We start from the raw sequence: 14,114 nt of genomic DNA on the forward strand, positions 1-14,114 counted from the left end.
TAGGAGCTTAACATTATTTAACTTAATATTTAACTTGTGTAATTGAGTTGTGGGCCACTAGTATCCTCATTTTGTAGATTAAGAAGCTTTCACACAGAGAGTTTAAATAACTTGCCCTGAATCACACCTTTGCTTTGAGTCTAGCTGGTCTCATACCCACCCAGTATACACCTCTGTAATTTAATAGTTATACACAAAATTATTTATACTTAAGTATGTGTTAATGTTAACATTTTTTTTTTTTTAACCTTTTCTGGGTTAGTGCAGTTAAGGTCATAATTTGTCTTTCTTTGGTTCTTACTGGATTAATTTTTTGTTTCATGTTCTGAATGTTGAGTCTAGTAGTACCTAGCTTTTTTGCAGCCTGCTGCTTTTTAGATGATTTGGAGGATAGAAAAACGGTGTCACTGGGGAGGTAAGATGTGCTGTTTCTCTGTGTGTTTGTTAATCACACTATTGTACCTCACTCTCCAGGATCCTAGACAATTCTGAGGTTTCTTTTGAAATTTTTGTTAGAACATATCTTTGGAGGAATTGCTGAATCCACTTGAGCCTGTGTGAAGACAGCTTTTCAGGCAGTGATGTGAAGCGTGGATCCAGGTAGTTGTTAAGGCCCACATCTCATTAAACTCTTGGAAGGTTCACTTTTCCACACTTGACACACCCAGCTTAACTCTGCCAGTTATGGAAGATCCCACGCCACTTTCCCACTTGTTCTTGTAATTTGTTTAACACTGCCTTCTCATCCTGGTTGCTTATTCACCATCTGCCTCGTAATAAAACCATAGGAGACAAAACTGGAAAGAATACACAGGATTAATATTTATGTTACTGGTGTAGTAGTTTTGGTGCTTGTTATCCAATAACTAGATTTTAAGAGGTGTTGTTCTTGGCTCAAATGCAAATCACCACTAGTCCCGTTGTTAAACGAGCGACACTTGTGTATTATAAGCTTGGTAATGTAATGCCATCGAATTTTTTATTATTGAAAGAGCTATAATATAAAAGCTAGAGTAATACTACTTCTGGGTCCTATTGGAGCTCATGGGACATTTTATTATACTACGGAAGCATGTGTAGATGTTCACATTTTTCTCGTACAAGTTAAATAGGGCACAGTTCCTTTGTCTTGCTAGTGACCATGCTTACTGCATGGTTTTGTTATTCTGCATGTTTTTATCACAGAATTAATTTTCTCCTACAAAGTTGAAAATAGTGCTTAGAATGAGCTTTTGGGCTCTTCTGCCAGAATCTGAAATTCTGAGAGCTGCTCCAATCCAAAATAGTATTTGATAATGAAACTTTTGCTAGTCTTTAGCAAAATTAGGAAAATAAGTCTAATTTTTTTGTGTTTGTAATAAACTTAGATTTTCTTCCTGTTCTTGGTTATTATTTTTGGTTTCTAAGTGTCCTCATTTAGCATTATGATTGGTTGGTAGCCTCATATTTGTCCCCCAACATTGTAAAAGTTTAGTGGTACTTTATTTATTAAAAAAATTTTTTTTAACGTTTATTTATTTAAAAAAAAAATTTTTTTTTTAATATTTATTTATTTTTGAGACAGAGAGAGACAGAGCATGAACGGGGGAGGGTCAGAGAGAGAGGGAGACACAGAATCTGAAACAGGCTCCAGGCTCTGAGCAGTCAGCACAGAGCTCGACGCGGGGCTCGAACTCACATACCGCGAGATCGTGACCTGAGCCGAAGTCGGACGCTTAACCGACTGAGCCACCCAGGCGCCCCTAATGTTTATTTATTTTTGAGAGAGAGACAGAGTGTGAGTGGGGGAGGGACAGAGAGAGGGGGGGACATAGAATCTGAACCAGGCTCCAGGCTCTGAGCAGTCAGCACAGAGCCCGATGCGGGTCTCGAACTCGAACAGAGAGAACGTGACCTGAGCTGAGGTTGGATGTGTAACCAACAGAGCCACCCAGGCGCCCCTAGCGGTACTTTAAATTCCACCGTGAAAACAGCTGTTCCAAGAAGGGAGAAAAATAGTTTTCAGGTACTTCAATGGAATTTTATAATCTCCAAGAGGTTTGACCTTTGCCAGTTTATTACATCCGGAAAGAAAGTGCTACATATCTAGTATTCTGAAATTAAAACTGTCTTTGGTAGAATGATGAATAATGATCTTATTCCAAAAACTGTTTCATTTGCTTATCTTAATATGCATTTCACAGTATTTTGGGGATAGAGCAGGAAGTAGCACCAGTATCTAGAAGCTTTGTAAATACTGTATTTTGGTTGAGATAGATATTTGATTAATTATGTTTTACAAAGAGAATTACTTTTACTGCTTTGCACTTTGTTTTGATGCCTCAGGTCTGAGCTAATGTCCTCTGTACTGTTGTTCCACTGGGCATTCTACAGTGTTCTTTTTGTGATTTCTACCCATTTCCAAATTCTTTCCCTGCACCCCCAGAATAAATTCCCATTTCATGTCACTGTCTGGGATTGTTGTACTTCAGAGTAGTGATGATTTGCATATATAAATTATGTAACTGGTTGGTTTTTCTTTTATTGTTTTGTACTAGAAAGCTTAGAGCCTTCCTATCAAATGTGGCTTATCTGGTACATACATTTTTTTTACTTTATTCTTGGTTATGTTATTTTCTTTTTTTTTTAATTTTAATTTTAAGTTTTTTAAATTTAAAAAAAGTTTTTAATGTTTATTTATTTATGAGACAGAGTGTGAGCGGGGCAGGAGCAGAGAGAAAGGGAGACAGAATCCGGAGCAGGTTCCAGGCTCTGAGCAAGCTGTCAACACAGAGCCTGATGCAGGGCTCGAACTCACAAACCGCGAGATCGTGACCTGAGCTGAAGTTGGATGCTTAACCAACTGAGCCACCCAGGCGCCTCCAGTTCTGTTATTTTCATACCTTTGTTTTTCTTTCTTTCAACCCTGCTATACTTTCACTATCATGTTATAATCTATCTTTCCCTGTAATAGGCTTTAAATCTTTTCTGGAACAAGGGGAAGCATAAGTCACTTAAAACATTTTAATTTTAAAAAATATTAAAAATACATTTAGTAACCTGTATAATCCAATTTATTTTATTTATTATTTTTTTATAAATTTTTTTTTAACGTTTATTTGTTTTTGAGAGAGAGAGAGAGAGAGAGAGAGAGAGAGAGAGACAGTGTCTGACCGGGGGAGGGGCAGAGAGAGAGGGAGACACAGAATCTGAAGCAGGCTCCAGGCTCTTGAGCCATCAGCACAGAGCCCGACGTGGGGCTCGAACTTAGTGAGCCATGAGATCATGACCAGAGCTGAAGTCGGATGCTTAACATACTGAGCCACCCAGGCACCTCTGTATAATACATTTTAATCTTCTTTTAATCAGAAAGGCACTAGCATTTAATACCTATGTCAATAATTTAGGTTCTTTTTCATATATTTCCTTTACTGCCATGCCTAATTTCTTGCCTTATTTCTATGTAGAATGTATGTGACCTTATTTTTAATGTATTTTTAAAATGTTTCTCTCAGCCCCTGCCATAGACACGATAGCTCTTTGTCAGCCTTTGCTAGTGCATGATGATATTGCCAAGTAAAGTTAAAAATCAGGTCTTAAGTTTTGTAGCCTGACTCCCCACTTACTTTTTTGCATGGGTGTAGAAATGTAGTGGATGTGGGCGGTCACTGGGAGTAGGGGAGATAAAGAGCCTGAGTCTTTCTGCTGCTTCCCTCAGCACCTCCGTTAGGGCCTGAAACCCGGGTTGCTGCTGCAGTGAGAACCCAGGTTCTGGTCTGTCAGTCCTGCTGTATCACAGATCTTTTCTATTCAAGGCACTGTTTTTGAGAGTGATGCTTATAAGTATTTGTCTTTCCTTCTTCAAGGCTACAGCCTTCTCGGGCAGAGGAAACACAAATCACTGTGCACGAGGCCCTAAACTGTCATGCTCCCTGTTCTCCGATGTCTTGTAAACTCTGCAGTCTGACTTGGTGTTCGTACTCTTGCTTGTGGAAAATTGTGTTTCTGGGTTTAGTTTGAGGACCATTGTCACAAATCCATATCCCTGCAACACTAACAACCTGAATGGAACTTTGGAGTTGCTTATAACAAATTTATTGGTTAGATAGGGATTATCTATGAAGTTTGTTTGCGTTCATTTCTGTAAACATTTGTTGAGTACCTAAATTTTGGAGATTCACAGGTGATCAGATTTAATTCTCTGGGGCTTATGGCATGTGGGAGAAGACAAACACATATCCGGGGAACATTGCTAGAATATTTTATGTAGGATCATGGTAGCATATGCATAAATTTTGTAATATTAAAGTTGTTCTTTCCACTTGAAAATGGTATGACACATTTGAATGTAAAGGTAATTTCATACACTTACATACAGTGAGTTGTCGGTTTGTGGTGCAAGTACACTTGTTTGTGATTTGGTTCCTTTCCATATTAGTGACAGGACTTTGAGCTGTCCACATATGTTTTAGTTTTTTAACTTTATTTGGAAACAAAAATAACCTTATATAAAAGTTGCAGAAACGGTGCCTTGTACCCAGATTCCCCGTATGTTCTAATTATACCAGATTTGCCTTAATTCTACCTGCTGGTATTTTTTTTCTGAACTGTTAAGAGGTGCAGGCATAATGCTTCTTTTTCTCCTAAACACTTAAGTGTGAATTTCCTAAACATGAAGACATTCTCTTATAAAATCATAATAATTATCAAAATTAGGTAATTATTCAAATTTTTCCAGTTGTCCCACTGTTGTCCTTTACAACACCCCAGTCAGGATCTAGGACCTGGTTTGGGAATACGTGTTGCATATAGTTGTCATGTCTACTTAGTTTCTTTTAGCTAAAATCGTTCCTAAATCTTTAACATTTATGACCTTAGCATTTTTGAAGAGTTTAGGCTATTTAATTTTTATAATATTCTTTAATTCGGTTTATCTGTCCTCAGGATTAGATTCAGGTTATACATTTTTTGACAGAAAAGCCACAGAAGTGACGTGTTCTTGTTAGTGCGTTGTCTCAGGAGACAAGATAAACTCTTTGCCCCATTACTGGTGATACGGACTTTGCTTGTTTGGTCAAGGTAGAGTCTACTTGTTTCCTTCATGTGGAGTTACATTGTTTTTTTTTTTTTTAATTTTTTTTGAAGGGAGATATGCTGAGATTGTGTCAATACCTATTTCTCATCAACTTTTCTTCTACTAGTTTTAACTTGATTTGTGATTCTTGTCTAAAGCAATTATTATAGAATGGTTGCCAAATGATGACTTTCTAATTATGTCATTCTTTCTTTTTGTCTGATTCTGTCATTTATTATATTTTAATGTAAGAAAGAGCTTTCTTTTCTGCCCCATTTATTTATTTATTTACACCAGTATGGACTCAAAGATTCTTAGATTGTTTTATGAGTTATAATCTGTTTCTGTGGTTATTTATTTAGATAGTCAAATTGTCAGATTTGACTAGGAGGAGACCCTTCATGAAGAATCTTTTGTCCTTTTAAGGTGTTTTCATTAGTCTTTGAGCACTTCCTTCCTTTCTGGTATAGCAAGATGTTCCAGAATTTCCCGGCCCCAGCCTGGAATCAGACATTTGATCAGAGAGCCCTGACTTCTTTTAATGGAGAATGGTATTTAGAAATGAGATCAGGGTTCCACGTCTGTTCTCTGTTCCTGGGCAGGAGGAAGGAGTCGTTACTTCCATGTGCTTACAGGGAACATAGCAGGAAATGGTCTGCGCATGTGTTTGTGTGTGTGTTCTGGAGAGATAGTCGACTCATTAATAGTTACAGTTTTTATCATTTTCATATTTGATGTGTTAATTATCAGTGCATATTTTTCATCTCTTAATGTGTTCATCAGGAATCATCATAAAGTATTGATTTTGCAAAACAACAAATACTTGATGTCAGAGAAGCAGTATCATTTTATTTATATTCATATTTTATCTGTAGTTAAGGATTTTGTGTGTAATTATGGTCATTTTTTCCAATTTCTGAATTGCATTATAGCAGTTTTCTTTAATTGTTACATATCAAAATGATTTGTCATCTTGAAAATATTCTCTATTCTTTTTTTTTTTTCCTTAAAGATTTTATTTTAAGTAATCTCTATACGCAGTTTGGGGCTTGAACCCACAACTCCCATATTAATAAGAGTTGCATGCTCCACAGACTGAGCCAGCCAGGTGTCCCTGTTCTCTGCTCTTCTTAAATGTAATTTTCAGTTTGCTTCTAGTTCCTTTTGAATCATAGCTAAATGGGTATACTAGTAGTGTGACACTAGGACTAAAATACTTGTTTTTAAATTAATATTCTAGCTTATTGCATCCTTGAGAACAATGTTTTCAAACTAATTGGAATGTTCTATGACATAATTAATTTGCTTTTCTCTTTGCAAACTTATTTATAATGGCACCTGGTGATTTGAAGAGTTTTCTTTTTTTGCATACTGTCCTTCTCAGCTGTTCCTGGCAGTTTTGCAGGTGATCTGGCAGCCCCAGCACTCACCTGAGGGCAAGTCTGGTAAGGATATAGACCTCCTGAGACAGAGCAGTTAGACCATGCTGATTTCCCCACTATGCCAGAAGCCAGCCCCATCAATTACTGATGGATCTGTGGAGCAGAGCCTTGTGTGTGCAGGAAAAGCTTCATTGTTCTGGCCCTTGTACCATTAGTCATCTGCGGAAAGCCTGAGTCAGACCATCTTTTGTGCATATGCTGGGCTTGGCTTTAGTACCCTGAGTACAGCTCTGTTGCTAACATGCCATTGCCACTAGGAAGCTTTGGCATGTGGAGAAAGGGTTTTCAGGCTTAATGAGTAGTTAAAATAAATCAAATTTAAAAAATAATGGTGTAATATGTATGTATTCGAGATCATTTGGTCTTCTTTGAGGACTTAAAAATATTTTGAATGAATCGTTTGAAGTTTTAGAAAAAAAAATTTAAAGTAATAAATACATACAATTAAAGCACCTAATAGAGCTTGTAATGAACTTTACTGCCTCTTTTCATTCACAGAGACAGCTTTACCTCCTACTGATTTTAATACCTTCATATCTCTAAATAGTAGTTTGCAATAATGTTTGTTCCTTTACTGTGTTGATACACAGGATTTAGCTCATTTAAACAGTGTCCCGCCAATTTAGTTTATTACTGTTCTTAGTTTCTCCACTGCCGTTTCTGGTCTTGTGACCTATGGATCATGTCTCTCTCCCTCCATTTAGAAGGTGAGGAAGTTGTGGGTAAGATGTTCCGTAAGCCGATCTTTGTCAGCTTTAGTTCTGCTTTGACTCTGCGAATCTTGATTATGTTTACATTCTCTTCTGCAGCCTTCATTTATCTAGGAGTTGATTCTAACAATTATAAACTAGTAATTTACTACAGAGCCATTTACTGGGCTGCCATGACTCCTCTGATGCTCAGAGGAAACATTTTCTGATATTCATATATATGTATATATATAGGTTTGAGTGTGTGTATAATTTAAAAAAGTGATTGGGTGATTTTTCCCCCCCTTGGAGTTTTTATCTTTAATTTTTTTTTTTTTTGGAATTGTGAATCTAAATCATATTTCATGTTTTTCTAAACTCTTGATCATCCTTTCTCTTCAGTTAGGATCATTTTTCCTAGAAATCATCTTCAAAATAATTATACTCCTACCTAAAAACAAGTGCATGAGCAATAAACTTAATGAGTTCTTGCATATTTGAAAATGCACTTAAATTGCGCTTGATAGTTTGGGTAGTTACCATATATTAGGTTGAAATCATTCCTCATCAGAATTTTCCTTCACTGTCTTCTAACTTCCCCTCTGCTGATGAGAAGTTGGATCCCCATGTGGCTCTTTTACCTCTTATGAGTCCCATATTAGGTCTCTTTATATCTCTTATATTTTTATCTCTTAGTCTTCATTTTCTAGGATATTAATTTTTTCATTCAAATCAGAATTAATTTAACTTCTACAATCTTGGTAGGTTGAAAATTTTTCACTGATTTATAGGCAAAGAAAAAAATCAGGTTCTAAAACCTTGTTAAGTAGATGGAATTTTAAATTATGTCTCTTATTATGACTTGTTATCATTACTTTCTAAATATTTTTTTAATATATTTGTAAGGCCTAGAGAAAAAGCACATTAAAATTTTTTTTTTAATGTTTTATTTATTTTTAAGACAGAGAGAGACAGAGCATGAGTGGGGGTGGGGCAGAGAGAGAGGGAGACACAGAATCCGAAGCAGGCTCCAGGCTCTGAGCTGTCAGCACAGAGCCCGACGCGGGGCTCGAACTCACGAACTGTGAGATCATGACCTGAGCTGAAGTAGGTCGCTCAACTGACTGAGCCACCCAGAGGCCCCAAGAAAAAACACATTTTAAAAATAAAGATCTTCCTTGGCTTGCAATGGGGTTATGTCCTGATAAACATTGTTCAATTAAAAACATTGGAAGCTGAAAATGCATTTAATAAACATCACAGCTTAGCCTAGTCTACCTTAAATGTGCTCAGAACACTTACATTAGCCTGCAGTTGGGCAAAAAATCATCTAACTCAAAGCCTGTTTGATATCAGGTGTTGAATATCTCATGTAATTTATTGAATAGTGTCCTGAGAGTGAAAAATAGAACGGTCGTGTGGGTACAGGATGGTCGTATCAGTCACTTAACCCTTGTGACTGCTGGCTGACCAGGAGCGGCAGCTTCCTGTTGCTGCCCAGTCATGAGAGTATCGCGGTGCATATCGCTAGGCCAGGAAGAGCTCAGACTTCAAAGTTTGAAGTATGGTTTATATTGAGCACTCCTCGCTTTGGCACCCTTGTGAAGTCGAACAATCGTAGGTTGAACCATTGTGAGTTGGAGACAATCTGTGCACTGACTGAAGGATAGATGTCATGCTCACGATTCTTTATCACTATGATAGTTATACATAGTTATACAATAACTACTACCGTTCTATATCACTTACGTATGATTTCTCACTTTGAAAATACTTGTAACTGAAGAAAAGGTGGATTTTAGGAAGACAGCAGGTTTGTAACACCCTTCCTTCTAGCAGATGGTATAACCATCAGCCTCCACAGAATAAAGAATCAGCAGACTTAGTAGGAGCTCTTGAAGGGCTTGTTTTTGAGATTTATATAGTTTATATTCCTTCACCTATTTTTGTTAAACCTTTATGAATTTTGGACTGTGGTATAACTTATCCAGGAAGCAATTATATAGGTATGATTTTTCCAAAAGTGGAAATTTTATATAATCTGTGTGATAAAATTTAAAAATTGTTCTGGGCATCATTATGAAATATATTTAGAAAAATAGTATTTGTCCTACTTTGTTTAATAATTTCATTTTATTGATTTATTAAGGTTTGTTAAGTAGTTATAGCAAAGCTAGTAAACTTAGCTGAATTATAGTTCTCATCTTGGTTGTTAATTCCTTCTCTGAATTATTATAATGAGGGCTTTAATTTGTGATGTTAATCAACTATTGCGAATCTCTTCTGTATTTGACATGTGTTGTACATTTAAGAATGTTATAAGTTGTGGGCACCTGGGTGGCTCAGTCGGTTAGGTGTCCGACTCTTGATTTCAGCTCATGTCATGATCTCATAATGTGTGAGGTCAAGCCCTGTGTTGGGCTCTGCCATGGTAGCACGGAACCTGCTTGAGATCCTCTGTCTCTCCCTCTCTCTGCTCCTCCCCCACTTGTGTGCGCATGGGCAATGTCTCTCTGTCTCTCTCTGTCTCAAATAAACTTTAAAAATGGTATAAGTTGCTTAAAAGAGAAAGTTTGAAGCTGTGGATGTTAGGATTGGCTTTGTGGTTTGGGATGAATTATTTCATCCTAGCTAATTAAATAAGATAATGCATGAAAAGGCCATATTGCCTGAAATGTATACCATGGCTAATAAACAGCCACATGACCCTGTTCTTGCGCTTTTCTGTTTTACCTGCTTCTTCTAGACCTCAAAATTTCAAGTTACACAGGGACCACCATGTGCTAGTTGCTCATTAAATAATCTTCTTTCTTTTCTTTTTGTTTTGTTTTTTTGAGAGAGCCTGAGCAGAGTGGGGGCAGAGGGAGAGGGAGGAGGAGAATTTTAAGCAGGTTCCACTCTCAGCGTGGAGCCTAATGCAGGGCTAGATCTCACAACGATGAGATCATGACCTGAGCCAAGAGTTGAACATGTAATGGACTGAGCCACCCGGGCTCTCCTAAGTAGTCTTATTTCTTATTAAACATGTAAATTGCTCTATTGATAAAGAATAAGCTCACGGTATTAGGTAGGTTTATTAGAATACAACAGTAACAAATTCATGACTATAAAAGGTATTAATAATGAAGAGGTTTCATTATAATGATAATATCCTGAAAAAGAAAGGTTAATGGAAATGATCTTATTGGTGTAATTATACCTTTAACTTGTGAATTATTTGATCTTCCCGGATAGTTTTAACATCCATTTTTCCTTGGTGATGAGGAGGCATGAGAAAAGGGACCCAAACACAAATTTCACAATTAATGATAAACTGAATATGTTTTGACCATACCTTTCCTGGTGGCACTTAGATTTCTGTTTTCTGTCTTTTATTTTTCTTTCTCTTATGGTCTGTTTTTAAAATCATAACTTTATTATCATTTTCCAAAAATGGAAATATTTATGAGCTAGTGATAGGATTATTTGCACACTTGAAGTGAATTCTGACTGCTTGATTTTTGCCATTGGATATTCCAGGAAAAGTAGTGAGTGGTAGAGCAAAAAATTATTTGGAAAAAAGTGCAGAGAGATCAAAATTGTATAATGGCCCATTCTTCTCAGCCTACTCCTGATGGAAAGCGTGTGTGTGTGTGTACCTGTGTGTTTCCCTTGGTGTGGTAAATTCAATGAGAAGTAACATGGCAAGCAAGTTTTATCATGGGTAGTGATGAGTCTTTTTCATTTTTATCTGGCACATTGATAGGTGCAAAAAATAATTTGGAACATAATTATTGGACACATTATTTCAGATATTCGCACAATTATTTTATACCGTGTAGGTTGAAAAATACTGTTTTTATTGTATTTGTGGCTCAAGTATGTAATTACTTGATTAAAACTACCATTTCAGAGAAATGTTTTAAACTAAATGTTTATCTCTCAGGAGGTGGAATAGATCAGCTTTCTGCCTTCAAAGGATTTTTGGGCGGCAAAAACTTGAGTACTATGTAATAATTAGCCCTAGGTCATGCTGTTTTGAGTGCAGAAGGACAGAGGCAAGTGTAAGGACCCATATGATTCGTTGAGGAGAATGTGGGGCGTGTAGCAGGTCTTTCTGAAGAAATTATGTTATAAATCAGTGTCTCCTTTTCTCTCCCTTTCCTACAGGGCCCCTGTGTCCACGATGAGGATTCTGGCATATCACTCGTAGGAAAACCTGCCCTTCAGGCTCTTTTATATCACTGTCATTTTTATGAACATTTGAATCAGATGGTAAAACATTGTTACCTGGGACGGTATACTTTTGATTTGAAATTTTCTGCTCTTGATGGAACTTCAGAAGGCAGTGATTTAAATGGTAAGTACATTATATTTTTATTTTTACAAAAGCCAACTTTTTAAAAACTGTTGAAAATCTATGTGTTTGATATTTGAAAAATAATACTGAAAATATTTAAAAAATAATGAAAAGTACACGTTGACCTCCGGTCCCACTGTGCAGAGATTACATTTGTTAATGTTAGGGTGTATTTTCTTCCAGTCTTCTCTCTCTCTAGCTTTTGTTTATTTTACATGATTGTGTTCATATCTTATGTACATTTCTGTGTTTTCTCCTTTCACTAGACATTGCCTAAGCACTTTCCTATGTTATAAATTCTTCATGGAAACCATTTTTGGTATCTTATTATTAATGTTTTATAAGTTACTTCATGCCCTTCAGTTAAGTTTTATGGTTTTTTTTTCTCTGTTAGATGTTTTAAACTTTTTGGAAGGTGGTTCTTCCTAGGCAATCAAGTATGAGACCTTTTCATACTAAATTTTCTTACATGTTTTGCTAATACATCAAAAAGCTATTTGTTTTTGGTTTGGTACTCATTTATCAAAATATCTTATTGAAACCTTTTTATTTCTATTTTTAGATTCTTTTGGATTTCCTAAGATCTTAGCACATATAAATAATTTTGTCTCATAATAGTAAATAATTTAATGATTTTTAAAAATAAGTTGTATTTATTTTAAAATGAATTTTTAATAGTAATTGTTAAAAATCTTGACATAATTCCACATTTACAGACAAGGTGCAAGAATAGTACAAGCATTCCCAAATGTTAACATTTTACTATATTTGTTCCCCTACGCCAAGTGTATGTATATGTGTATATGTACATAAATAAAATTCATTTATTTATATACTTATATACATGCATACATATATATTTTCTGAATATTTAAGAGTGAATTTCAGAAATAGTTCCTTTACCCCCAAATACTTAAGTCTGAATTTCTAGTTGGCTTTTCTGCTCAGTTCAGGAATTAAGAGGAAAATGATATTTAATGAAGTTTTTGAACATTTTAAATACATATCCCTATTAGCAAAGTGACACATTTCATTGTTTGGATTTCCCTGGATCACTGTTCCTCAAAGCTTAGTCCTGGAACCATTGTCATTGAGGTCTTTTTGAGCTTGTTACAAATGCAGAATTAGGGCTCCCACCCCAAATTGCGGGAATGGAATCTCTGGCAATAGAAAATTGCTTTAATAGTAGCTCTTTATGATCCTTAGGCACATTAAAGTTTGGGAGCTGGTGCTCTTGCTAAATTGTATTAGATTAAGCTAAGCAAAGTCTACTAATGGTCATTAAAATTTTTGTGAAACAAGTTTTTTATATAAATTAATTAAGAATAATAAAAATTAGGCAAACTTTTTTTCTTGGTTCTTGATTGGCTTCCTGCAACAAGTATTCTTTCTGTTAATTGCTCCAGTAAGGAGGAGAGATGTATTCATGTTGACAGTTTTCTTGTTGTCACAGGTTTAGATGATTCATTCAAGTTTTGGAGGGCTGCATCGAGGTTGTCCAGTCAAGATCAAGATCCAAGTTCTCTCTCCACCGTGGAAACAATGGTACTTTGAAAGAATGCATTAGTGCTTCAAACTATTTTTTTTAACGTTTATTTATTTTTAAAGAGAGAGAGTGGGGGGAGAGGGTCAGAGAGAGAGGGCGAGGGAGAGGGAGAGAATCCCAAGCAGGCTCCACGCCATCAGTACAGAGCCCAGTGTGGGGCTCAGTCCCACGAACCGTGAGATCATGGCCTGAGCTGAAATCAAGAGTCAGACGCTCAACTGACTGAGCCACTCAGGCCCCACAAGAATGCATTAGTGCTTCATTTTGAACCTCTGGAAGTTTGAATTTATATAGTGGATGGACAGGATAAGACTGTATTCAGAATATAAGGTCATGATTAAAATAGCTGTGATTTATTTGAACTGCTGTCTGTGCAGAGTTAGGGACTGATGTACTCATATAGCTGCACTGAATGTCCTTTTAGATGAATTTACAACCTTTTTTTGTACCTTATTTAAAAGAACCGGAAGCATGAAAGTTTAAAAGTGTTTATCAGTAGTAATATAATAGATCCTATATGATCATAAAACTTGATTACTCTGCAGTTTTGTTTAAGGACAAAGCAATTTGGAGAAAGTGGACCCATTCAAATGATTCCAGTTTGGTACTGGAGATTTTATTTTATTTTTTTATTAATATCTTTAAATGTTTATTTTGAGGCGAGGGTCACGTGTGTGCAAGTGGGACAGGGGCAGAGAGAGGGAGAGAGAGAATCCCAAACAGGTTCTGTGCTGTCAGTGCAGAGCCTGATGCAGGGCTTGATCTCATGAACTGCAAGATCAGGACTTGAGCCCAAATCGAGAGTTGGATACTTAACCGACTAAGCCACCCAGGCACCCTGGTACTGGAGATTTTAAACACATTTCTAAATACTTGCATCAGGTAGAAGCTTGTTTTGATTATCTGCAATACCTGAAATTTGTGCCTGCCTGCCTTCTTTCTTCTTTTCATTCATAAGTTACTTTGTTCTAAAAAGTTTGAGACACACTAAGTATTCCTAAATATGACTGAGACTAGGTTTCACTTGTTTTACAAGCGTACAAAA

At 36.3% G+C, this 14,114-nt stretch overlaps 1 protein-coding gene across 5 annotated transcripts in view; it reads left to right on the plus strand.

Annotated features, from left to right (window-relative positions):
- The window catches only part of RTTN (rotatin), a 162,721-nt gene that overhangs the window by 92,989 nt on the left and 55,618 nt on the right, over positions 1–14,114 (plus strand). For all 5 annotated transcript variants that reach the window (XM_049619629.1, XM_049619628.1, XM_049619631.1 and 2 more), the window contains 2 exons: positions 11,334–11,523; positions 12,977–13,068. In XM_049619629.1, coding sequence (XP_049475586.1) covers positions 11,334–11,523; positions 12,977–13,068 — 282 coding nt within the window. The remainder of the gene's footprint in view (positions 1–11,333; positions 11,524–12,976; positions 13,069–14,114) is intronic.

Source organism: Panthera uncia (genome assembly GCF_023721935.1).
Source record: "Panthera uncia isolate 11264 chromosome D3 unlocalized genomic scaffold, Puncia_PCG_1.0 HiC_scaffold_8, whole genome shotgun sequence".
NCBI classification, from domain to species: Eukaryota; Metazoa; Chordata; class Mammalia; order Carnivora; family Felidae; genus Panthera; species Panthera uncia.